The sequence below is a fragment of the Glycine max genome, chromosome 3, assembly GCF_000004515.6.
Source record: "Glycine max cultivar Williams 82 chromosome 3, Glycine_max_v4.0, whole genome shotgun sequence".
Lineage (NCBI taxonomy): Eukaryota > Viridiplantae > Streptophyta > Magnoliopsida > Fabales > Fabaceae > Glycine > Glycine max.
In genome coordinates, this window is record NC_016090.4 from 36,749,451 (window position 1) to 36,777,203 (window position 27,753).

General features: G+C 30.6%; 3 protein-coding genes across 3 annotated transcripts; 1 reads left to right on the top strand and 2 right to left on the bottom strand.

Annotated features, from left to right (window-relative positions):
- Positions 1–6,977: 6,977 nt before the first annotated feature.
- On the bottom strand, positions 6,978–8,733 carry LOC100812148 (uncharacterized). The gene is made up of 4 exons (XM_003521141.5): positions 8,273–8,733; positions 8,127–8,188; positions 7,949–8,010; positions 6,978–7,625 (listed from the first exon to the last, which is right to left on the bottom strand). Exons 1-4 carry the CDS (start codon positions 8,418–8,420, stop codon positions 7,160–7,162), a joined length of 738 nt encoding a protein of 245 aa, XP_003521189.1. The 5' UTR covers positions 8,421–8,733; the 3' UTR covers positions 6,978–7,159.
- Positions 8,734–9,102: 369 nt separating this feature from the next.
- On the bottom strand, positions 9,103–10,088 carry LOC113001242 (heat shock 22 kDa protein, mitochondrial). Its single transcript, XM_026128050.2, has 3 exons — positions 9,851–10,088; positions 9,429–9,522; positions 9,103–9,396 (listed from the first exon to the last, which is right to left on the bottom strand). Exons 1-3 carry the CDS (start codon positions 10,059–10,061, stop codon positions 9,279–9,281), a joined length of 423 nt encoding a protein of 140 aa, XP_025983835.1. The 5' UTR covers positions 10,062–10,088; the 3' UTR covers positions 9,103–9,278.
- Positions 10,089–11,965: 1,877 nt separating this feature from the next.
- Positions 11,966–19,051, top strand: LOC100812696 (1-acyl-sn-glycerol-3-phosphate acyltransferase 2). Its single transcript, XM_003521142.5, has 11 exons — positions 11,966–12,240; positions 12,604–12,726; positions 14,446–14,485; positions 14,650–14,723; positions 15,034–15,093; positions 15,554–15,631; positions 15,836–15,994; positions 16,822–16,947; positions 18,042–18,134; positions 18,376–18,462; positions 18,619–19,051. Exons 1-11 carry the CDS (start codon positions 12,160–12,162, stop codon positions 18,829–18,831), a joined length of 1,134 nt encoding a protein of 377 aa, XP_003521190.1. The 5' UTR covers positions 11,966–12,159; the 3' UTR covers positions 18,832–19,051.
- The last annotated feature ends 8,702 nt before the right edge of the window (positions 19,052–27,753 follow it).

Here is a 27,753-nt window from a genome sequence, read left to right on the forward strand (position 1 = left end):
ATGTAATATTTGGATTATAAAAATTAGTTATTTCATTTGATATTGGATTCACAAATTTATTTATAGTAATGATTAAACACTAATAAATGGTATAGCAAAAATAAAGCTACTCTAGAAATTTAAATAATTAATTTCATAAATTAATATATACGGATAATGTATATAGAAAATTAAAATCTTAAATAGAATTTTAGAAAAAAATTATGAAATATAGAAATCCTTTCAATAATTTCATAGATATATTAATTTTAAGAGTTTTATTTCATATTCTAAGATTTAAAATTATATCAATAAGGTTTAAAACTTCATTACTACATCTACTGAATTAAATAAATTGTAAAATTATGAAATAAATTTATTCGTTAATTTAAGTTTCTTATTTTTAATTTTGATATGAAAATAACTTTTACATTGTTAGCATAATCAGCACAACTAATTGCCAGTACAATAACAGAAACATTAGTTGAAAATCCTATCAAATATACATAAGCGCAAATTGGCTTAACAAGAATGATTCTAAAATGAGAGTTGTTCATATTAGAGTTTAGTTTTATTTGTTTGTCTGTTTTGTTTTCTTTCTAATTCTCATGTACAAAAAAAATATATACATATTTTTCTCACATTTGATATGTATTTGCAAATACTTGTAAACATAATTTATTTACTAACTAAAGGAATTTAGTTCAATTGGTTGATTAGTATGTAAGTATTGCTAGATTTCTTGTTGTTTACTTTCTGTGAATAAAAAAAATATTTTTTTACTAATATATATTATTAAACATTATTATTCATATTGATAATCAGAATAGTTAATTGGAAAATTATAAATCAAATATAGAAATTAATGACGATTCAAATACAAATTAGGAAGTATTTTTGTTTAATTAAACTGATTAATTATACACTTAATTTCTAAGGAGTGAAATAGTTGGATTACCTCTAATTGGATTTACAAAGTTTGTTGCAGACTATCTTTCTTTTATTTTAATTTTTAAATGAATAATTATTCAAATAAAATATATTAATTATTTAATTAGTTATGATGATTTTTAAAATTTTGGAGGATAAAAGTTTTGAATGATGGGATATTTTATATATTAATTTATATTTAATTATTCATTATTAATTTATAAATACTCATAGATATCACATACATGCTTTAAAAACAAAATCATTCAACAATTACTTAATAAAAAAAGTTACCAAAGTTAATCTGATTAGAAAATAAAAACACACACAAATTAAATCACTTAATTTTCAAATACTTTTTAAATATATACTTTTTCATACTTGTAAATTCATAATTTAATTTCATTAATATACATTATTAAAAAATTCACTGTGATAATAATTTAGTAAATTACATATTAGAACTAACAAGTAATTTCCACTTAATCAATAATCAAGAACTACCATAAAAAATTAGTAATTAAGAGCTAAGTTTATTTCATTAAATTTATTAATTGCAATTAATTGTATTATTTACCTAAAAACTAAATTATCCCTTTATCTTTAATTTGTACCAGTGCAATTTGCTATAGACTACTTCACTATTTTAATTTTTTTATTAATTATTTAAATAAAAGATTTTAAGAATTCAAAAAATATATTCTAATTTTTTTAATTCGCTATCCTGCAAATATATTTGTTTTTAAATATTTAATGTTAAATTTAAAGTTAATAGTATTTGTTTTCTCTATATTTAATGTTCATCAACAAAAGATAATTTTGAAAATTTTCTAAGAAGTACTTGTTTCACGGATAATTTTCAAAAATATTTTTTCCTGGGAATATAATATGAGAATGTTATTCCCGAATATTATTAAAAAATGTATTTGGTCAACTGGTAAAATTGGTTGAGATTACTTTTTATATTCATATGAATGATTAGAACATATGTTTGATGATTATGATAATTGAAAGAGAAACAAGAATTACCTATTAGAAAGGAACATTGGAGGAAAAAGAAAAAATATCATAAAATTTAGGAATGAAAAACTAATAGGGAAATTATGAGAACATTAATTGGGAAGGCATGAAATTTGCGAGATTGAAAAAAATTTAAGCAGGTATCATGAAGGAATAATGAGAGAGTAGTGGATGAGTGGTTAGTAAGAGGATATATATAAACTTTTACTAGTGAAGATGTATTCATGTCCGATGGGAATAATTTTCCCAATCTCTTCTATTGGAACTAAATATTAATAGAACATGCGATTATGTCTTTCGTAGGAATAAAATATATCTATTGATTATTTTTTATGACCTAATAACAAACATGAGATACATTTTTCCGATCTTAGTATTTTCAAGAATAACTAAATAATTCGTGAAATAAATGTTCCCTATAAATTTTTAATGTATATTCCAATAAATTTGTGTGTGTGTATATATATATATATATATATATATATATATATATATAGGTATTAGTTTTTAATAATATTTTTATTTAAATTTATTAAATATACTATGTTTAGTATATACCTTTTTAATATATTATAGTAAAATTGATGGCCTAATAGCATTAAATACTATATTTATCAATATAATATGTAGTCAAATTATTAAGTATAAAATTAAGAAGTAAAATAGTACGTGCATATATTTATAAAATGGTTAATATTACTTTAACATATATATATATATATATATATATATATATATATATATATATATATATATATATTATATTTTACATCATTTTTTTATCACCTAGTTAATTTAAAAATAGCAAAATAATAACGGTTTAATACATTAAAAGAAATTTTCATTTAATAAATACATGATATTTACTAAATATTATAATTAATATACTATAAATAAAATTAACTGTTTAGTAACATTGAATACTATATTATTAAATATAATATATAGTCAAATTCATAAGTGTAGAAATTAAGACCGTTATCAAAAAAAAATTGAGACGTAAATATGTAAATATATAATAAACATAGTAAGTATTAATTTTTCATATAAGTAAAAGTTGGGCCAAATATATATTAATGAGATTTTTTTGTTTAAATTTATTTGTTAAAAAAATATTTCTACTAATAAAAAAATTAAAAATTAATTGAAATTATTCTCAGGCATAATCTTAGTTTAAATGAACGTGGATGTAGTGCGTTCCCCTTGGTCTTCCATGTTTAATGTTTGACATTTATTTTGTGGTCTCCCACTATTATATCTTGTATCTCTCATTGTAACAGAAAATATATTGGAGAATGTAAATTTACGTTTTGGATAGACTTTTTAAAATGCAATAGGAGATTCATGATACAATAATGATAGCTGTTTCATCCCTTGATTCCAGTTTGTCTTTTGAATCAACTTTTGCAATTTAAATTTTTAGAATAATTTAGAATCCTCATTAGAGTTGTGTTCGACACAAATTAACATTGTGCTTTATCCTGAGACTGTTATCAGAACTGTTCATGAACAAATATGACAGCTGGTGAAATAGTAGTAGAAGAAGTTGCAAAGCTTGGTCAAGTAAAAGTAATGTGCTAATTTGTTATAAAACTCTGAGTTGCTGTTAAAGTTAAATGTAACTAATTTATTTATTGAATATCTCTCCTTTTTTAAAAGTAAAAGAATGTTTCTTGGTTTTTTTTATATCTCTATTATACATGTTATTTTCATCTAGCAAAATGGCTTTAAAGAAGCAGTAATTGTTGCTCTCACACATGGCTTATCAAATTTCTTCATGAAAATCCAACTGTTTTGGAACAGTACAATTGAAAGTAAATATCGAAGAATAAATAATCTCTCATTTCTATGGTTTTCTATGGTTGAAGATTGTAAAGTATGTAGCTTCGTGAATGATGAAGTTTTGCAGGAGGATGAGAAGTGGCCTGTGACTCAGAATCATAAATAACACAAGTGAGAAGGTTTGAAAGTGGTGTTATCATAACTGTTTTTAATCATTATAACTGAATTGATTTTGGCACTAAAATATAGCCTTTGTTTTTAGGATTAGTTTTTAAAATGTATATATACTTTTAATCATATAAAGCAAAGAGAGTTTTTGGAGGTTTCAGAGAGTTCATTAAGGAGGTAGTGAGCTAGGTAATTTTGAGAGATCAAAGTTACTTACTGTTACTTATATTAAACTTATAATTTCATAATCAATATAATGATAAGAAGCTACACTTTCTGGTGAATATAGACATATTACCGAATCACGTAATTATGTCTTCCTCAAGAGATTTAAGTTACTAATTTTGCGATGGTTGTTGGTTGTTTCAACAACTGGAAAAAAAGTGTGATTCTTTTTTGGTTGGAAAGGTAACCTCAAGAGATTACTTTTTTAATTTTGGGATCTAATTAAAGAGAAGTATAGTTTAAAGATGTATTTAAAAATTGACAATTTGTTTAGGATTTACCGAAGTGCATACGATAGAAAGCGACGACATTGGTGGCCAATATCCTCGGGTCAGAGTTAGGTTGACCAGAGAAACCAAGAGAACAAGTAATCCCTCTCATTGTCCAAGAGATCAACTCGTTCATGTCCCCAACTGAAGTGAAACAAACACAATATAAATAATTAGACCTTATGGTTTTAAAAAACTGTGTGCGACCCAATTAACATTAAGATTTTTTTTTTTTAATTTGAAGATTTTTCTTAACTGTTTGCAATGGTAATTGAAATCGCATCGATCATATTTGTTCGTGATATCAATATACAAACACGACGAAATCGTATTAACTATATGCACAAAAAAATTGAATTTAAATTTTGGTACTTTATTTTAATGTTAGTAACTAATCGTATTTAAATGTTATTTTTTTATATTTTGTTGTAGATTTTTTTATATGATATTGCTTGCTTATTGTTTTTTTTGTGTGTGTAGATTTTGATGACTAAATTGAAGGTAGGGTTGTCACCTGACCAGAGACATTTATTTTGTCCAGCTTTCTATTGAAGAGCGTGAATTGTATTAACGGTTCGAAATGCAAGTTAAAAATAAAATATGCGTTAGCAAACATAATTTTGATCAATCTATACTCTAAATTTTAAACCATATTGCCATGATAAAATACTTAATACCAATATAGCAAATAAAATTCATAACAACACAAGTTCATGCTCTAAATTTAAAAATATTTTCATTTGATAAGCTATATTAAATAATTTCAAACTTGATTTCTCATTTAAAATTATAATTTAAAAAACGAGAAATAAATTTTTGCCTAAAGACTAATTTGAGATTATAGGAACGATAAATCAACCGACAACAAACAAATAAATATTTATCTTCAAGTTTTAATAAGTTTACATCACAATAGATTTTAAATAAAAAAAATATATTTATATTTTTACTTTAAAAATCAGTTTAGATTCTTTAATTTATTTATGTACTCACATATGCATATAATTATATAAGCATATGTACATCAACAATAATAATAATATTGATATAAGTGATAATGATTTATAATTTTTAACCAATAATTTAAGATTTGATTCCTAATTAACACTTAGACACTTTTTAGGTTCATTAACATAAATAACTAATTTGAGGGTTTTAAGACATAAAGAACGAAATCAGAAAAATATAAAAACTAAATGTGCCAAAATAATATTTAGATAAATTCTGAATAAAAACCTTGTTAATTATTAAGTCCAATTGTGAAAAACTTATATTATGTTAATTTTAATAATTTTCACTAACACTTATTTAAAAAAAAACTTTGTAGGTCTATATACGTCAAAGTTCTAATATGGGTTTGTTCTAATAGAAAAGATTAATCTTTTACAACATTACAAAATCAAGGTTTGAATTCATAGTGGTAGATGTCCATGTTTAGCTTTTTTGAGGTGAAGGAGAAATGAGACACAAAAAGAAGAAGAATAAAAATATGTGAGTGTATTTTGTAGAGAAAAAAAAATAAGAAAAAAGATAAATAAAAAAGCTTAATTATCAATTTGGACTCCAAATTATTTTAAATTGTTAAATTTGGTTTCTAAATTTTTAAAAAGTTCAAGTTGGTCTTTAAGTTTTTAAAAATAAATCAATTTGGTCCTCAAATTTTAAAAAGTAGATCAATTTGATCCTGGAATTCTTAAAAATATGAAGAACAAATTAATTAATTTTTAAGAATTTGAGGACTTAATTGAATCTTTTAAAAATTTGATGATGATATTGAACAATTTAAAATAATTTGAGGATCAAATTGATAATTAAGTCAATAAAAAAGTTTCTGAAGTTGTAAAAAGTGCGACAAATATATATATCCGTTAACTTTTATCCATTACCATTAATAAAATAGCTTACATGACACGGTAAGACAAATTTGTCACCAAAATAATTGACAACGTGACCATGTTGATTATATTGGACAAAAATGTTAATAAGATATTATTTTTAAATGTAAATGTCAGTAATTTTTTATTGGATGAAAATGTCAATATTTTTTTTATTGGAAGAAAGTATGAGTAATTTTCTTACTTAAATGTTCCACTGAACCAAAAATATTAATAAATTATCATTATTGGACGAAAATGTTAGTAATTTTTTATTGGACTAAATTTTTTGGTCCAATGGAATGTGCTATATTTAGGAGCCACACCTTTTACATTATAGAGATTAAATTTTGTATTTTCATCTTTCATGAACACAATTATCAGCGAATTACACATTTAAGAACAAAAATTACTATTTAAAAAAATGTGAGAGCCACTAATTAGTTTCTATTTATTTTTCTTATTTTTATTCATTCTATTTCCCACCTATCAATGAGGGCTTTAATGCCCAATTGTACCTATTCCAAAGAAATATATACTAATTGAAAACCTGAGAAGAACCATCCATTCAAATAGTTGAAAATGGGAGTATCAAACACAATCCTCCGACAAAATCCCTCACAAACCAAACCAGGGAGCACAAGTTAGAGGATAAAAATGAACAAATTATATTTTCTTATGATTAATCATGAACTTTTACTTTCCTTCAGCCCCCAACAAGAAGAAAGACTAGTCCAAACTCTTCTGGACCGAGCCAGAACATTTTTTTATTACACTAACTCTGAAAATCCAATTTGAAATGCATGATTATAGCACCATTTCACTGTCAAAATCCTGTATAACGGAAAATCAAAATTCAAATACACTCAATTACTTGATCATGTTCCATTATTAAAGAGTGTGTCCCTTCCATCATTCAAGAGTTTGTCCCTTCCTTGAATCCTTGACCACAAGAAGAGGTACCCTTTCCCTGTGTACCACACATTCCTTCACCTCTTCTGACACCCCACTTTGAAGACTTGTCCCTTTCCTCCCTCTTGTTGCTAGCCTCTTCAATTCAGAGCAGAACCCGCTGATCTGACTCAGAATCTCTCTGCCACCCAACAAATTTTGTGCGGAGAAAGTACTCTTCAGCTGAGGTTTTTTATTGCTGCTTTTCACGGGACACTCCACTGGACCATTATTCATCTGTTTTGAATTGGCCTTGTTTGTCTTTATCAGTGGCTTCTTCAGCTTGTTGGTCCTACCATTGGGAAGTGGAGCTGAAAAGTTCGGATTTCTATTCTCACTATCTTCATAAAAGCTTCCTGAACAACTGGGTCTTCTGGATCTCTCGCTAGACTTGGCATAAGAACTTTCCAAAATTGAAGAATTTTCCCTGACACACAAACATTAAAACAAAAATCAGGCTAACCATAAATTTCCCTTTTTTTATTTTTCTTTGTTGGATAAAATATGTTTTAAGTCCTAAAGATTTGATCAAATTTGATTTTAATTTCTGCATTTTAAAAACAGTAATTTTGGTCCTCTTACGATGGAGATTTGGTTTATCATCCTATTCTTAATTATGACTTTTGATCAGAAACCAAATCCAGCACAATTCAAAATATACAAGTACCAAAAATGTCATTTTTAAAACAATGAAAGAAAATTAAAATACATTTTACTCTTTTTCTTTTGTTTTTTCATAGGATTTGGTACCTTAGATCTCGGTCCCTAAAGGGGAGAATTTCAGAAATGGTTGCAAATCTTAACAGCTTCGCCTGCATGACAAAACAAGATGAAAAAAAAACAATTTAATAATTTTTTTGGAAAAAATCTACAAAGTAAGAAATTAACTATTTATGAGAATGCAAGAGATAAGAATTGAGGGTGCAACCTTGGATTTGCGAGTGGTGGTGGGTTTAAGAAAATCTTCAGCAGTTTTTGGATGCTTGCAATCTGCGAGAGGAAAAACAGAGAACCTCAGCAACAATAAAAAAGCAAGAAAGGAAATTTCATATATACCATTGTAGAGATTCTCACCGTGAGTGCAAAACCAGGCTTCATCATCAACAAGAGACTCATCAAAAGCAGAGAGATCAACCCACATAGGCGCGCCGAAGTTCTCGTAGGTGTCATCTTGAGAGAACGTAGAATCGATGTTGTCCCAGTCAATGTTGTCGGGTTCCATCTCCGGCGAAGAATCTGCAAAATTTAAAAGCCAAAATGAAGAGTTGGAGAGATGAATTGGAATTGCAAAAATAAAAAAGAGAAAAGAGGGTGGGAAATTGTTGCAAATGTGGAGGTCGCAGGAGGAATTTGAAGGAAGGAAAAGCTTAGAAGAAGAGTTGGAATAAGCAAAAAGAAGGTGTGGCCTTGTATAGGTATAGTGGTATAGTGTACTAGTTAACTAGGAGTGAGGATTCTGTAACGTTTGGAATTTGGAGCATCACATTTACGTTTGTGTTGGAATAGGATGTTTTAAACATTTTCGACCGTTGGGCACTTTGACATCTTTTTCTTCTTCTTCTTTACTCTCTCTCTCAAATAAATCGCGTGTATGATAATAATAATAATTTTATTATAAATTAATAACATTAAATATGTTTTTCATATTTAAATTTTGAATTCTATTTTAAATTTACATTTATTTTTTAATACTTAAATTTTAAAAAATATTTTTTTGTCCTATTCTCCATAAAAAATAAACATTTTGAACATTTTAGTTTCTATAATTTTTTTTCTTGATTTAAGTATTTGATTGTTTTAGTTCCCATAAAATTATTTTGGTCATTTTAATTCTTAGAAGGCAAAATTATAAATTTGATCTTTCATTTTGTCTCTAATTTTGAATTTTGTCCCTCGGTAAATTAATTCACAAATTTTATTCTTGTATTTACTCAAATTATGCAATGTTGGTCCCTCAGGCGATAATTGGACATTGACCGTTAGCAAGTGACGTTGATTGACACGTGTCAATGTTTGAGAGGCACACCAAACAGTTCACAATTTTTAACCCATTGAGGTTTTTACCCTAACCCTAAAAGGGTTAGGGATTACGTGGAATGAGGTTTTTTGAGGTCAGGGATTTCGTGGAATGAAGCAGAGCATCCTCTGTCTCCCTCGCGTCCCATCCGCGACGCACTCCAGTGCTAGCTTCGATCCCGTGCAATGCACTCCAGCGCTAGCTTCGATCTCGCGCGACACAAAGAGGAACAGATTGTTAATGACCTGGTTCATCATGTTCAGAACCTGACTCAAACTTCGAGTTGAAAAAAATGGATCAACACATCTGCGAATAGCAAGAATCGAACAAAACATAAAGTTCAGTAACGAGATTTAACAGAATCACCAAAACCATGAAAAGAAATAATTGAAGAGATCCGTTTAGTGCAAGGTTAGCTAAAATCAAATAAAACAAAACGTTTAAGTAATGATATTTATTGAATTCATGGTGTTAAATTGCGATTGCACTTTTGGTGAGCCAAAAAATCTTTATAGATTTGGACAATTGCGACAATGCAATTTAAAACCAAGATTGAATAAACTAAACTACGTAAATAATAGAAGAATTAAGAGAATCGATTAGTGCGAGGTTAGGGAGAGAGCGGCTACAACTACCTGAGAAGATATCGTCACGACGCGCAGTGCTAGGGAAAGAGCGTTCGGAGCGACAACCGATGTCGATGCTGTGGTCATCGGTGTGGTTGTCATACTGGCGCATGGTGTTGGTGTTGAAAGAGCAGTGGGAAGCGAAAGCAGCGAGGCGAAGGAGGGACCTGGAGAGGAGGGAAGAGGAGAGGAAGCGCTTCGCAATGAGAGAGGACGCCATTGAATTGAGATTGCAAAAGGTAGGTTGGTTCTTCTTTCACTATAATTTTTTTTTTATCATAGTGGGTTAAAAATCGTGAACCGTTTGACGTGTCTCTCAGACGTTGACATGTGTCAGTCAATACTACTTGCTAACGGTCAACGTCTAATTGTAGCACGAGAGACTAACAATTGGAAACCAAATTTACAATTTTACCTTCTTAGAATTAGATATTTTGTTTTCAATACCATAAAATTATTTTTTGTCATGTTAAATTCAATACATACTACTAGACAACATATGACGCGATGACATAACACATCTATGTGTGAGAGCGATACATGATATGATGATGATAATGTATAATTTTGTTTATTACACCATCTTTTAATGGAATACCTTTAATGACGGGATAAAGATAAAAATAATAAAATTAAAATAATCAAAATGATTTTACAAGAATTAAAAAAAAACAAAAAACTTAAATTATAAAGATTAAAATAATATTTGTTTTAGATGAAAAACATTATAATGGAACGCCTTTACTAGAATGTGATTATTATCTTGTAATACGTAGAAAACAACGAAGAACATTTTTTGTTTTCTTTTTGGACTCTTGTGCGGCAATATCAATAATTAACTAGGATTGGCATCAGTGTTAAGGAGCTTCATCCCAAATAGCACCATTATTGTTTCTGGTCAAAGAAAATTCGTAAGTCTATGGAGGTTCGTTCCATCCATCAATGCATAAATGAAAGGGTCGGTGGGTGTTGGCATTTACTTGATATGCTTGATTGACAGACTTTCCGAACGCTCACCAGCAAGTAATTTTTTAAAACAAAAAACAATTAGTTGGCCAACCAAATTGAATACTCCCTTTTCATTTATGCAAGAGCATTTAAAATGACACTATATGCTACCTATAATTACCTACTAGTGTGTTTGGTTTAGTTTGGAAATAGAATTTTAAAAAGTTATTTAATTTTGTATAATTACTTGTAATTTGTAAATATGTTTCATTGTCTACACACAAAAACAAAAATTGACACTATGCTATTTCTTTTTATCTTTTGTTTTAACAGGATATTGTATTTCTATTTTAAAATGCATATATATAGTAAAATATATATTCATTTAGGTCTCTTTATCTCACATTCACATACACTTATGTATAATTTAACTATATAAAATATTAAAATTGATATATTATATTAATAAAGGATAAATTTGACCTATCCAATGGATTAAATCAAGACAATAAATTTGTTACTCATAAGAAATTCGAATAGAACTGATTCATTAAGAAATTAAAATAAACATTTTTTTATGAAAAATACAACTGTATTATATTTTAATTTAATAGGTTTTTTTATAATTTTTAACCGATAAAAATTATGATAGATATTATATTTAAAATAATTATAATAAAAATCAATCAACTTATCTAAATAATTTATAATTTATAATCGGATGAAAATATACACGTCTTTTACATTATTGCATACTATTTTTTTCATTATATTTTCAACACATCTTTATCCTATCTAATAAAAATGTATATTTATTAATTTTTTAACTAATAAGTTTAACACACTAATTAAAACCATCATAATTATTACATCCTATTTTTGTGTTTATAAGATTCAATTAGCAACGATTAATGAAAGTGATTAGTAATAAATTTGTTTTAAATTTATAATTTTTTTAAATTTTTTTTATCACTAATACTTATATCTTTTTTTAGTAATTGTTTGTAAATTTATTCTTTTTCTTTTTTTTAATCATTAGTATTTTCAATATAAAATAAACCAACGTTATTTTAAGTTCGACACTGGTAGATAAGTAGTTTTTTTTTATAATTTTTCTGTGGTACAAAGGGAAATTATATCAGTATTACTTTGTTTAGGAAGGTATTTATTTATAGAGGAAAAAGAAAAAGAGAAGCAGTGCAGAGGTGTAATAAATTGGTGGCAAGTGGCAACCGGAAAGCCAGAGTGTGTGGTTCCGTTTGCTGACCTGACCTCGGAAATCCAAAGAGGGAAACTCACGGTGTTTCGTTGCGTTGTGCTCTGCTCTGCTCCTTTGGGCCTGGGCTGGGCTGGGCTGGGCTGGGCTGGGCATGGCTATTGCAGCAGCGGCCGTGGTGGTACCATTGGGCCTGCTCTTCTTCGCCTCCGGCCTCCTTGTTAATCTCATTCAGGTTTCTTCCTTCCCTTTCTCCTTTCTCTCTCAGATGCATGGACAATCATTTATAACTTCACATCAACATGACAACATGCAAATGGGAACTCTTTCTTCATTCTGCGTTCACTTACTCATCATATAACAACTAGACTTCAGTTTCCTACTGATGCACTGAACAAGTATTTCCAAATCATGACTGCAAAATGATAAAAGAAACTAAGAAAGATCTTGAGTAGCTAGCTTTCATTACTAAGCATTTAGAATCTGTTTGGATACTAAGCTAGAAGTTCTTTTCAGAACTATATTTTCAGTAGAGAAGCTCTCAAAAGCACTTATGGCTTGTATCCAAACAAGTTAATCTCTTGATTTGTCGTCTCAGGCAATATGCTATGTCGTCGTAAGGCCGGTGTCGAAAAGTTTGTACAGAAGGATCAACCGGGTAGTAGCAGAGCTCTTGTGGCTGGAGCTTGTATGGCTTATTGATTGGTGGGCAGGAGTTAAGGTGCTTCACTCGGATCCAACTTTTCTCTAATAATTTTCTTTTTGGTTCTGTTTGGATAAACTTCTACTTAATTGATTTTAACGTAAGTTAAAATTACCTTATGCATAACCTAATCTACTTTATCTTCTACTTAATTGATTTTAACGTCTGTGTAGGCTAATTTCTACTTATGGGAGAGGTTTAATTCATTTTACCTTATTATTTTTTTTTCTTCGTATAAGTGCTTATTGAGAAGATTAATTTTTTTGGGCACTATTGTTGTCTTCAAATTTAGTTAGTCATCCAACAGTGCTTGCTCTATGTGGTGGTATTCTTGAAGATATGAAATTGGGTTTTTACATTATTCTCATACTGCATTTTTTCCCCTACAAACCTGTAAGGATTAAATAGCTGTTTGGTGTAATCATTTCTTCCCTCTCCTTGGATGGGTGGTGTTGTAAAATCAAACCAAGGCAATCTGGCTACCTTGTGTATGTGTGACTTACAAGGAACGATATGTTATGGGCTTTACAATGTTGCATAATTAGTCCCAAATATTTCAGTGGGAAATAAAACTGCATTCATTGTTTTTACTTTGCAGTACTAAAAGCCTAAAAGCCAAAGCTGAAAATAGTAGCTTCTGAAGGGAAAGGTTCTAAAAAAAGCATATCTTAGAGTCAAGCTTAAACAAAAAATGTTTGACTTGAGTAGACTTCCAACTCAATCAAGCTACTCTAGCAGGTTTTTTATTTTTACAAGCAATATAATTAAGCAAAGGGAATTGCCACTTTCCATTGATTCTTTCAGCAGCAGCAGACAAAGCTAGAAATTTTGGAGTTTTTTTTATATAATTGCCTATTTGGTTAATTCTTAGGTTTCTCTTGGGCTTGGAATGATTGGTATAGGATGCTAAGTTCATTTAATCATCAGTGGTTCTGTGAATTGAAACTCTAGGATCTTTAAAATTTTGGCTGTAAAAGTAGAGGGAAGATCCTATGGTGACATGGTACTATATAGCTCTATAATCAATACGATTGGTGAGGACTTGGAGGATTTATTATAGTCCTTATTACGATTCCTATATCCCCCCACCCCCTCCCCCCTTCCCCTGTTCATGATTTGAAAACATATTTTGCAGTAAGACCTCTAAATAAGACATAAATTTATCTTTCAATAAACTTATAAGATTAAGTTTGATTATTTATGTAAGTCAACATGCTTAACATTTAAAAGGATAATTAAATGTAAGATTTTAATACAGTATAAATTTTTTAATATTTAATATAATAATAATAATAATAATAATAATAATAATAATAATAATAATACCAACAAATATTTATTTGTCTATTTAAATAGGTTGACCTGTTACATTTAAAAGGCTTTTTAAATAGCCTAGAGCCTGACCTTTTTAACTAGATAGGCTTTGATAAAAGCCTTGGCCTGGTTTATTTTCTAAAACAGCCTAGTCTGGCCTGAGCTCAAAGAGCTCCTTTTGAAATCAGTTCCTTTTAAAAGGATGCTAATGAGTTAGGTGGTTGGTTAATTGCTACCACGACACATGGAATATGAGAAATATATTCTCTTGAGGTCAGTTGTCTCGTAGTTTCAGAAGCATGATGTTATCAAAGAAAGAAAATTGGTTATTTGAAAATCATAATTTATGAACTGCAATTTAATAGTTTGTTCTGTTGCATTTTTGTATAATTTATTCTTACATTTGGAACTTTCTGGCTCTAGGTCCAAATATTCACAGATCATGAAACCTTTCGTTTAATGGGTAAGCCTTTTGTTAGCCTATGATTTAGCACTAAGCAATTTACTCCCTCCATTCTTTCTCCATGTGTTGTGTATGCATTCTTATCTTCTAGAAAGGAAAAGGGGGAGGTTCTTGGGACAACATTTGCTTCCATATAATAATTTGATTCTGTTTTGTATTATCAGGTAAAGAGCATGCACTTGTGATAAGCAATCACAGAAGTGATATTGATTGGCTTGTTGGATGGGTTTCAGCTCAGGTGATTGTCTTATTTGATCTGATCTTTTCCACATGTTCAATGAAAGCAAATTAATACAGATTCAACTGTGTATTAATACAAGTAATTTATTTTATTCATAAGTTTGGAATGTTTGATATTATGTAAGGACAGAAAGGCCGATCAAAAAAAAAATTTAAGGACAAAACGACACATTTGAGGGTTACTTATGCATGTTTTATTATTATATAATAAAATATGCTACTCTTTGATTTGCTATCTTCTATTTTTGTGACATATTTGTTTGGTTTCTGCTTGAACTGCTGATTGGTTATTCAATTTCATTCAACAGCGTTCAGGTTGTCTTGGCAGCACTCTAGCTGTGATGAAGAAATCTTCAAAGTTTCTGCCGGTATATGCTTCTGACTTGTAGTTTCAAAATGAATTTATTCAGTCATTATGAATAAATCACCTAAAGTGCTCCCTGCACTGTAGAGGATCTTAATTTGGGGAAACAGTAACACCTAATTCTCTTTTATATATTCCACTTTCTCTCATGTTTTCATAACATCAATTGTAAACTTTCTAGTATAAATTCATACTCGTTTTTTTAATCTCCCTCTTAGGAATAATTTTGGCTTATACTTATTCAGTTATTCTTGTAAGTAGAATAAAATCTTGCCGGATATTTGTTAGTATTGGATAGAGGCTAAGTCCGTCATGGCCGCTGCCTAAACCCTAAAACAGAAAGATATTCAGTTCTTTTTTTGAATGTCTTATCCTGAGTAGAACATTACAAGCATGATTTTTCTACTTATGATCCCAACTAGTTACCTTCAAATTGGGATAGAGGCTAAGTTCTACATTTGCAGGTCATTGGCTGGTCAATGTGGTTTTCTGAGTATCTTTTTCTGGAGAGAAGTTGGGCCAAGGATGAAAGCACATTAAAGGTATGACATGCTAAAATATAATTAATTTATATGTTTTATGCTCATAAGATAAGGGATACATGCTTATGTTTGTCAAATCGATGTCTTCTTATTTCTTACTTATGCAGCAATACATTCAATGACTATAAATTTTCTCTCTCGGTGTATTAGATGTTTGATTTCATTTGGGAATCTCATTTGAATGTTTTGTTATCATATCTGCAGTCAGGCATCCAGCGACTGAGTGATTTCCCTCTTCCCTTTTGGCTAGCTCTCTTTGTAGAAGGAACGCGTTTTACACAGGCCAAACTATTAGCTGCTCAGGAATATGCCACTTCCACTGGATTGCCTGTTCCTAGAAATGTTTTGATTCCAAGAACTAAGGTGAAATATAATTTTTTTTTGCCTTCTTTCCCTTGCTTTTCGTTCCATGGATTGGAAGCTACACTGTATTAATCTGGTCTAGGTATTAGTCTTAATTATTATGTGTTAGCAGAGCTATTATAGACTTGTAAATCTTAGCAGTACTTGCAATTTCATTTATCTTTTAATATTCTGTCAAAAGGAAAATGTTTAGAGGAAAACTTGTTAGGGTGGTGTAGAAAATCAAACAGAACTAGAGAAGTGACCTAGGAATTACATCTAGGGTTTGTTTGCTTCACACAAACAAGAGCAGTGTAATTTCTCATTTATCTTATAATCTATCAAAAAGGAAATGTTGAGAGGGAAAAAGAACCCAGGAGATCTGATGGAATTTGTATGTCAATTACTGACTGGTGGATATTATTTATATTATACTAAGTAATAAATAGTAGTGGTAATAGTAATACAAGGGTTTACTGTACAATTACCCTAATTACTGTAATTAGATAATAATATACAACATAAAATCATACCGTAACTACCCTATTTACACTGTTTCTAACAGAAAGCATTACAACTGTTGGCATGAGAACAGTTTCAGAATTTCGATCCATACAGATAAGGAATGAATATAAGGATATATTGTCACCCATAGATGTGACAATATTAAATTCTTCTTTTAAAAGGCCCACATTGTTACTTACCCCAGAACAAAGTCTTCTACATATGTAAAACTGTGTGTTAGCTCTCATTTATTAACTTATGCTACATGCTACAAGAATTAGGAAAGTAATTCTATTTTTACTCTAATATTTATCATGTAATATTTACTGTTGTGTTTCTTTCAGGGTTTTGTTTCTGCAGTAAGTCATATGCGCTCATTTGTTCCTGCCATTTATGATGTAACAGTAGCCATCCCTAAGAGTTCCCCTGCTCCTACAATGCTAAGACTCTTCAAGGGACAACCTTCAGTGGTAAAGCAATCAAAATCAAGATTTAGAAATAACTCTATCTTAAGTCTCCATCAATTTTTTCTCTGCCTATATTATTTGAGTGTCATTGAATATTATAATAGAAAGTAGGGAGAATAATGATATTTTTTCTCATTAGTTCATCAGAAACATTACGAAATATAGATGGAGAGGAGAGAGGAAAAAAAAGTGATAAAGTTTCCTCAAACTTATCTCAACTTATCATATAACAAAACTGGAACATAATGATAGATAAATACAATCTTATCCTGATCCTAAGGATAAACAGCAGAAACATAATGATAAAACAAACAGATTTGCAGATCCAGGAAATTGATTCTAACAAGGGCAGCATGTAGATCGTTACCTGATTGGGCTAAAGAGCAAGAAGGGAGGTTTACAGATGGATTTGAGGACTGTAGAAGTTTCACTAGTGTGTCTATTTGTTCCTTTGTGAATGAAAGGTCTCCAGGAGAAGATTGCTGGCCTTGGACTTCACTTATGGCTGTAGAATTTTATGGGTTTTTTACTTCTCCAGCAAGATGCCCAAGCTTTCCTTTTTCTTCCACTACCAGCTTCACAGTTTGTGCTTACTAGATAATTTTTGCCATTCAATTTATGAATACTGAATTGAATGGAACCAGATCCTGTTGATGACAGGACATCATCTCCAGCTGCTGGAGTAGTGGTAGAAATGATGTACCCTGGCTCTCCAGAAGAATTTGAGCCATGATTGGCTCCTGTCACACCTGTTTCCCCCATGGCTCTGGTATGCCCCAGAGCTCTGCTACCAAATAGAAAGTGGGGAGAATAATGATATTTTTTTTCTCATTAGTTCAGTAGAAGCATGCTAAAAAATATAGACAGAAAAAAGAAAAAAAAAGGAGATAACTTTCTTCAGATAACAAAATGAAACATAATGATTTAATTTTTTTATTGACAAATGTTAGTTGTTAGTTTGTTAGTGGAGAGGATTCAAACCCAAGACGACCTCTCCCCCCCCTCCCTTCTCCCTTCACCACCAAGCTCTATTATGTTTACTTTATGATTTAATTTTGTTGACTTCATGAAGAGGATCTGTGATATTCTTTCCACAGGTGCATGTTCATATCAAGAGGCATTTGATGAAGGAACTGCCAGATACAGATGAGGCTGTTGCTCAATGGTGTCGAGATATATTTGTGGCCAAGGTGCATGTTGAAAGAACTTTTTTACCGTTCTATTGTTTTTTTCCCCTCACTGTCCACATATTGGTAAATGTGGTATAAATATAATTGTTTGTTTTTTCTATGTAGAACTATGATTAATGGTAGATTTTGAAAAATTGCGCACAATGTTCTACTTGCAGAGTTGATTTTCACTATATCCCATTGTGCTTTGTTTAACAATATCACTCATTTTATTTTCTTTTTTTACCTGTTGGCAAACTAGGATGCTTTGTTAGACAAACATATGGCTGAGGGTACTTTTAGTGATCAAGAGCTGCAGGATACTGGTCGACCAATAAAGTCTCTTCTGGTGAGATACTTTCTCAAAATGTCTAATTCTTTAATATTCTTATTAATCAGATCTTCTTTTCTTTTGTATCCCATTTGCGTATAGATTTTTTTTTATTCTTTTCGGTCAAGCCATGGATGTTTTCCTAAAGAACCATGAATTTCATGTTGGGAGCAGGTAGTTATATCTTGGGCGTGTCTGGTTGTTGCGGGGTCTGTAAAGTTCCTGCAATGGTCTTCGTTACTCTCTTCCTGGAAGGGTGTTGCATTTTCAGCTTTTGGTTTGGCAGTTGTTACTGCACTTATGCAAATTCTGATTCAATTCTCACAGTCAGAGCGTTCAAACCCGGCCAAGATCGTGCCTGCAAAGTCAAAAAACAAGGGGTCTTGATTTATTTGGCGAACTTAAAGTTGCATTTATGTGTGATGAGTGACTCATGTAATACTCATTATTTTGCTTTCAACATCTTATCATAGTATGCTTCTATTCTATATATGTACTATTATGAATGCTTATCGATTCATTGTTTTTAATTTAATTAGGATATCCTTTTGTATTGACAGTCTAGGGGATGGCCTAGAAAAATTCAACCACCTATTTTATTTTACTCTTGGCCATTCATGCCCTTGAGGTTTATTACTGGATAACCTACACGGATACCCACTAGGGGTCATCTTAATGATAGGAGGTTTGGGTGTTTTGACTAAGTCTTAGGTTCTAATTTTGTTGTTTCCATTATACACACTAAAAAAAACCCTACACAGGTTGTTATATATTATCCAATAAACATGAACTGTCTAGTTTTTCGATTGAGGAGGGTAACATGGTCCCTTAATTTAAGGCATAAGCTGGAAATGTGGCCTTATCATTATTTTCCTCAGCTAGCCTCTAGACCACAACGGTTTCTGATGTTAAATGACAATTTGACACCCTAGTGTGTAACTATCATTGTAATATGTATTATTTCTGTTGTATGAGTTTGTTAAAATGCACCTTAAGATTAAGGAATGGATAATAATAATTTACTGCTTGAAAAGCATATGTAGCGTCTTCAAAAATAAAGAAAATATTCAATGCTATTAAGACACGCCCACTCACATGGATGTATAAAATGAGAAATGACAATTAGTCTTGACTGTACAATATATTCTGATTGTTTATGTAAAATGGACAACCATCTCGATTTTTTTTAAGGAAAGAAACTAATCATTTCATAATGAATAATAGTGTGAATACAACTTCGACTGAAATAAAAAAAAAAATCATGACTAACAAAATCTAGACTTCCTTGTTAAACAATGAGCGACTTGGTTGGTTTGCTTTCGAATGAAACTAACTTAATAGTTTTGGATAAGATTGAGCTTCACTTTGCTTTGTTGAATAATGGCATCAAATTCTGAGTTTTGAGAACATCCAATAATGACTTCATTGAACCTATCAACAACCAGCTTACAATCTTATTCAAAATCAACATTCTGCAGTGAGTAAAGGATGTAATGTTATTATCATCTTATTGTTAAATTAATATAGTGCGTTAATGATTACATAGCTCAATTTTTTGAAGGAACCAAGTAAGTGAAATCAATACTGTGACGACTATGGGAAAATTTACAGAGATTTTCTACTAATCATGGGTACTTACTACTTAAGACACTAGAATATGCATTTGCCCAGTGTCTTCTCTTGCTTCTTTCTTATTGTTTTGCGCCGTAAAGAGATGATTCCGAAAGTTTGTTGAAAAACCCATATAAAGATTATTGGACCATAGGCCCACTGCCCAGCAACTTAGTCCTTATCCAACTCATTCTTATCAATCTCCAAAGCAGCATAGGAAAGTGAATACATTTAAATTCAGCTTTATGTGCATGTTGTAGCTGCCAATATATTTAAAGGACACAACAACAACACAAAGTGACAATATCTCAATTATGATCTCAGAATGCTTAATACTTTGTGGTCTCTGTCAAAAGCTCAAAGTAACTGATGAAAGTGACATCATTTTTGGACTTTCCGGAGGGTCATTGATGACTGAATATTGCTGTTATCTCCTTCCCCCTCCCCCCATAAACTTTTTTTTTTTTTATCGAGTTTTTTAAGTACTAGTAAACTATATTCAGCTTCAAAACAGAATATGCGAATTTATGATTGGAAATTTGATATACTGAAGAAAAAAAATCCTTCAAAAGATAACTATGATTGGAAATTTGAATTTTACGTACATTTCAATTCATTTTTATAAAGACTTATTATTGTGGGGAGGAATGGAAATCATTATTAATAGAGACTACTAATCTGGATTTTATTGTCAACTTGACCAAACATCAATTCAGTGTTAATCCGTTCATCTATGAATGGACAAAAAAGTAATAATGTTGTGTGCTGAAACTCAGAGCTTGATGTTCAATCTTCAAACAGGCCCTGTGTATTTAGTTGTGTGATGCATGCCTGATGGATTTATCTTTCACCATCATGTACAGTGAACTCAATTAAACTTAAAGAGAGAGAAAATGATGTCACAACTTTGTACGAACAGTGACTCTCAATCATGCATCATATATGCTTGCAATATATTTAACTGCCGTCTCTCTTCCAAGATTAAGAGTGCCACCAACTGTCCTAATTTCAGACTCTCTCCAGTACATTAGTGTTGAGTAGTTCCATTCTTCACTTTATTTATTCTTTCATTTCATAATATATTGTATAGTTTATGTCAAACTAATCATTAATACTACATAGAGTCAGATGAATATATTATAGAAAATTATTGGACATCAAGGGAAGTGATCAAGTGACTATCATTGCAAGAAAAAGACTTTGTTTTGAAATTAAAATAGAGCATTTTATCCAAATGAAATCATTAAAGAGCTATAATATCTTATTACTGATGCTTTTCTGGTTATTAATACATATTCCGTGCTTTTGGTTTGTAAAAATTCCAACATCTATATTATTTTTTCAACTGAGAACTTGGTATTTTGTATATTAAGAAATTATCATTGAATTTGACTGGGACATATCAATTCTAATTAATCTCTATTTTTCACTGAGTATCTCTTCACATGCATTACATTGAAATTAACACTTAACTGAGCCCATGGTACCAGTGGTTAAGTAAAGTCCTCCCAAGAGTAATAACTCAAGAATTTGAATCATTGACACGATAAATGGAGTTTGTCTAAGCTTTATCCAAGATACGATTGAAGTTTGTCGGAGAATACAGTTTATACTTTGAATTGGAGTCAAATCACATTGGATAAATTAATCTCTAACCGTGAAGCTAATATTAATTATTAGTATAATTAGTGTAAAAGTATTTAATTTTAAGGAAGTTTCGTAAGTATTTTTTGCAAAGTTTTGCATAGACAGAGTGTTATAACCGATTCGACCCTCAATGTTAAAATCTGCGGTGAAGTCAATGTTAAAGTTATTAAAATATTATCTTAAGTTTTTAATTAATTATGTAGTCACTGTGGTTAATATATGCAATAATATGATATGTTTGAGAGTTTTTTTAATTTATTAATAAATACAAAAAATATGATATTAATAATTTATATACTTTTTTTTTTAAAAAAAAGTACATTAAATAGTAAAAGCAGATTATATAAACATTTAAAAATCAAATGCAAAGTAAAAATAATGTGTGTCTTTTATATATAATTAATTAACAATAGTATTTTTTTTTCAAACGAAGCTTTTAAAATATGAAGTACTAGTACTAGTTATTTATTCTTCTTGGTGATTATAGGGATTGAGAATTGCAGGCTAGGGTATAGATATTGGAAGTTTTCAGAAGACATGGCATGGAAACAGAGAATGATGTTTAGTTAATTGCTTATACTCATTTTACAATGCAAACTCACTCGAGCTGTCTTGGAAATATAAAGGATGGAAATAAGCATGGGATCTCGATCAGGTCAACACATACTCTTTTTATGCAAAAATTGTTTGCATTGTGTTCCCTTTTTACCCACACAAATTTTACCTCTATCTTTTTGTTAAATGTATCAAAACCATGCTAGAGTCCATAAATCATTAAATCTCTTCAACCATATTCCAAACAATATTAAGAATATTTGCATTGTCTTTTTGCTGGAATGACAATCCTATGCATATAGTGCTTCCCCCACTCTATATATGTTCTCAACCAAACGAATTTGTGTTCACATGATGTATTTGCTCAAAAAATGCTAGTACATGTTTAATTTCACATTTGGAAAAGATTTTCAAGGGGCGAACGTTGAGTGTCGTGAAGATATATATATATGGGGTAAATAATAACTTTTATCGTTAAATGTGTAATTCACTGACAAATGTATATATGAAAGATGAAAATATAAAATTTAGTTCTCAAAAGTGTAAAAAATAACATAAAAGGATGAATTTGTCACTGAAATGATTGTGAACATGACCATGCTAACTATATTGGACAAAAATATCAGTAATTTTTTATTGAACGAAAATGCCAATATTTTTTAATTGGAGGAAAATGCTAGTAATTTTTTTAGACTTAAATGTCAGTATGTTCCATTGGACCAAAAATATTATTAAGTTATCATTATTGAAAGAAAATGTCACTAATTTTTTTATTAGACCTAAATATCAATATGTTTTTATTGGACTAATTTGTTGAATCCAAAATTTCGTTTCATTTAAGAATAAAATATAATTTTAGGATAAATTTTCGCCATTTTTTATCGTTACAAGCATAACATTGCAATAATCACTTTAAAAAATATATTGACAAATACATTTTAAAACAAACATAATAACAACGATAATATTGATTGTCAACCATAATTTGTCTGTCACAATAGAAATTATTTAAAATAAACATTGTACCAGTTTGTCAAAATAAAACATTGTAACACTGTATCAATCATTACAAAATTTTCCAAATTACCCTAAAAGATAAATATATCTCATATTTCACTTTTTCAAATCTTGACCATTTTATTAACGGTGACGGACGGAAGTTAATGGTCGGATATATTTATCGCACTTTTTACACTTTCGGGGACTAAATTTTATATTTTTATCTTTCAGGGATACATTTGTCAGCGAATTACAATTTAGGAAAAAAAGGGTTATTTACCCATTCATATTTTCAGAGAATGAGAAGACGACAAGTCAAGAAAATATTATGACAAATATGTTAGCAATTAGAGATGACCACATTGACAATCATTTAAGTGACAAATTCATCCATTTGTGTCACGTATGCTATTTTATTAACGGTGACAGATTGAAGTTAACAGCTGAATATATTTGTCACACTTTTTACACTTTCAGGGACTAAATTTTGTATTTTCATTTTGCAAGAATGCATTTGTTAGTGAATTACACATTCAGGGACAAAAGTGGCTATTTACCCATATATATATATATATATATTTAAAATCATTTGTTATCTTAAAATCAACATAATAAAAATATTTTAAAATATACTAAAATATGGATCATTTAATTATCTTTTTCTTGTTATTCAATTTTAACAAAATTTTGTTAAACTCACTCGAATGCATTCAAAAGTAAAACACACAATTAAATGAATGAAAAACTATATTTGATAACAAACTTTAGAATTCTACATATACAATATTATGAACCTTGCTTATATAGCAGATAACAAACATTGGTTAGGAGTAACTAATTCAACTAACTCCCTTAATAGGTAACCAATCGAATATTGTTATTTAACTAACTTTCAATCTCTGCATTATTCCTAACACTCCTCCTTAATTCAAAGTTGCATTTACACATACAATTCCAATCGAAGCCTTTAACTCTCTAAACCTTTCTAACTTCAAAGCTTTACTAAAAATATCTGCCAACTAAATTTCAGTTTTGTAGTGCTCTAGTTTAAGCTTCTCATTGCTGACTTGGTCTCTTAAAAAATGAAACCTTATTTATACATGCTTGCTTCTTCCATGAAATGCTCGATGCCTTGCCAAATCAATGGCAGATTTGTTGTCCACCAACAACATTACCTTGCTTTTACTCTTCACTTGCAATTCTTTCATCAAGACATCTAGCCATATTGCTTGACATGCAGTTTCTGAGGCTGCAATATACTCTGCTTCACAAGAAGAAAGTGCTACAATAGGTTCCTTTGTGGAGGACCAAGAGATTGGTGCTCCTCCAAAGAAGAAGATATAACCTATTGTGTTTTTCCTGTCACACTTGTCTCCACACCAATCCAAATCAGAATATCCAACCAATTCTAGTTCTACATCAGCCTCTCCCTTTGGAAATAGAATTCCAAAGTCCACTGTCCCTTGCACATATTAGTATCTTCTTTGCAGCTAACAAGTGAGACTACTTTGACTCTTGCATGAATCTACTGCTTAACCCAACACTGAAGCTTAGATTGGGCCTTGTATTGCACAAATATCTCAAGCATCCAACTATCTTTCTGTAATAAGTAGGATCAACTAGATCTTCATATGTATCATTCTTTAAGACAAGTCCAACTTTAGCTGGTGCTCCTGCTGGATTGATTTGCTGCATGTTGAACCTTTTCAATAGACCTTTTGCATATTTAGATTGATGCATCATTGTACCATATTGAGTCACTTTGAACTCAATTCCTAGAAAATAAGTGAGGAGTCCAAGGTCACTCATCTCAAATTCATTCATCATCTAACCTTTGAACATGTTAATTGCATTCTCACTGTTGCCAGTAATTAGGAGATCATCAACATATAGACACACTATCAATTTCTTTGCTTTCTCACTGCTTTTCCAGCATTTCACATAAACTCCATGTTCTAAGGTGTATTTCTCAAAACCAATTTGAGACAAGAAGCCATCAATTCTCCTGTTCCAAGCTCTTGGAGCTTGTTTAAGCCCATCAAATGCTTTCTTGAGCCTGTACAACTTGCTTTCTTTACCTCTGACCTCAAATCCCTGTGGTTGATGCACATAAACTACTTCTAAGGGACCATTCAAGAAAGCATACTTCACATCAAGTTGATGCATGGACCAATTAGCATTGGTTACAGTGGCTACTACCAATCTAACAGTTTCAATCCTTGCCCCAATAGTGCATAGACTTCACCATAATCAACTCCTGCCTTCCACAAGAAACCCTTTGCTACCAATCTGGCCTTATACTTCACCACTTCTCCCTTAGGATTAACCTTCACCTTGTATACCCATTTTAGTGCTATAGGCTTCTTGTGCTTAGGAGGATCTACCAATTCCTAGGTTTGATTCCTCTCAATAGTGTTGATCTCCTTTTTCGTAGCTTTTAACCATTTTTCATTTGTCATTGCCTTTTCAAATTCAACAGGTTCAACTTCTGCTATAAATGAAAAGTGCACTAGTTCACCTTCTGAGTTGACTACTAAGTCTTGAAACAACTCATAGTCTCTCAAATGAGATGGCAAATTAACTTATCCTTGCTAATCTTCTCATAGTTTGATCTCCACTGACAATTGGTTTCTTCTTCTAGAAGTATCCTGGACTGAGTCTCTTTAGATGTTGTTTCCCAATTCCAGCTTCTACTCTCATCACATATCACATCCTTATTGATAATTGCGAAATTTGAGTTAATTTGATAGTCAATTTTGGCTAAGAATGATTGCAATTTCTTTACTTTACTGTTGTTTTTAAGGAAATAATAAAGGAATTAATATCATCATAGTTTTTTATTAGCAAAAGTTCAAAGAAAAAGATTTCAAGTGCTTTGGAGGAAAATTGATGCAAAACTTGGAAGGAAAAACATTAAAGAAAAATTGGAAGAATTGGACAGCTCGCTTAACGTGCAATTTAGGCTTTTAGCGCCCATCCTCGCTAAGCTGGAAAACTCAGGCTTAGCGTGAAGAAGGCCCACGAGGAAGTCCAAAGGCACACTTAGCGCGAAAGCTCGCGCTCTGCACGAAATCAGCGTGAAAAGTAAGCTACCTTAGGCCTATAAAGGGAGTAGGAAGCAGAAGGAAAAGACACCACCCCGGAGACTCAGAGCTCTGTAATGAATACATCTTAAGCCTGAGTATCTCTAATAGGGGAAATCCTCTTTCTATGTCCATTATCCCCTTTTCCTCCTCTATCCATCCCTCTTCTTCTATCCATATCAGTCCCTAAAGTGTAAAGTCTCTCATGACAATGATAGGCTAAACCCCTTTAGTTAGGGCTTGACAAGCCTAAAAAGCCAAAAGATGTATTGTGTGCTTCATATCTATCAATGCAAACAATTGTTTTCTTTCCTATTATCCTTTCTTATTTTAACTTCATGCATCATTCATCTTTGCATTATCTTTAGGAGTTAGGTGCTCGACAAAGGATAATCCTTAGTAGAAATAAAAGCAAGGTCTTATATGCATCAGTTTTAGAGATTAGTCGCTTGACAGAGGGTAATTTTTAATAGAACTCAAAGGAAGGAGTATCTTTATAAAACCATTTCTAGACATAGAGTGATTGCATTATGCTCATGCATCAAAACAAACATCTAGAATTAGAACTTCATGCATTTTATCTATTGAGTCTTTGCAAAGACATTTGGGAGATAGATAGGTAAGATAGACTTGTCATCGTGAGACATCAGGGGCAAGTATTCTAATAGATGTGGGTAGGAAAAAATAACCTAATTGATAGAGAAAAATCTAAAATAATATATCTTAAGCAAATAAGGCATGCTAGGTCCCAATATTATCATATTCTAAATTTATCTTTGAGCATCATTATCTTTATCTTCTACATTTCTTATCTTTTACTTTAAAATCTTTTATCTCCTACGTTTTATCTCTTATCTCTTTGAATTTATATATTATCTCCTAATCTTCTATTTTAATTTCTTATCCTTCTTATCTCTTACCTTCTTTAAATTTTACATTTAAATTTCTTATCTCTTTTACTTATCTTTTGCTTGTAAATCGAGTTTGCATTAATCTAAATACAAACAAAGTCTCTGTGAATTCGATACTCGGACTTCCGAGTACTTTACTACTTGAGACAAATTGATACACTTGCCAACGAGTTAAGACCTGCTTATAGTAACTTGACCATTCTTTGGATTATACAATTTGTAGCCACCAATTGAGTGATAGCCTAACAAAATGTGTTGAGTTCCTTTGTCATCTAGCTTTCTTCTTAGTTGATCAGGAGCATGTTTGTAGCAAATTGAACCAAATACCCTTAAGTGTGCCACATCTGGTTTTAATCCAGTCCGAGCTTCTTCTGGTGTCATACCTTCAAGTCTCTTAGTAGGAGATCGATTTAGAATATAAGTTGTTGTTGATACAGCTTCTCCCCATAAGTAGCTTGGTAGGTTTTTACTTTTTAGCATACACCTCACTATATTCATTATTG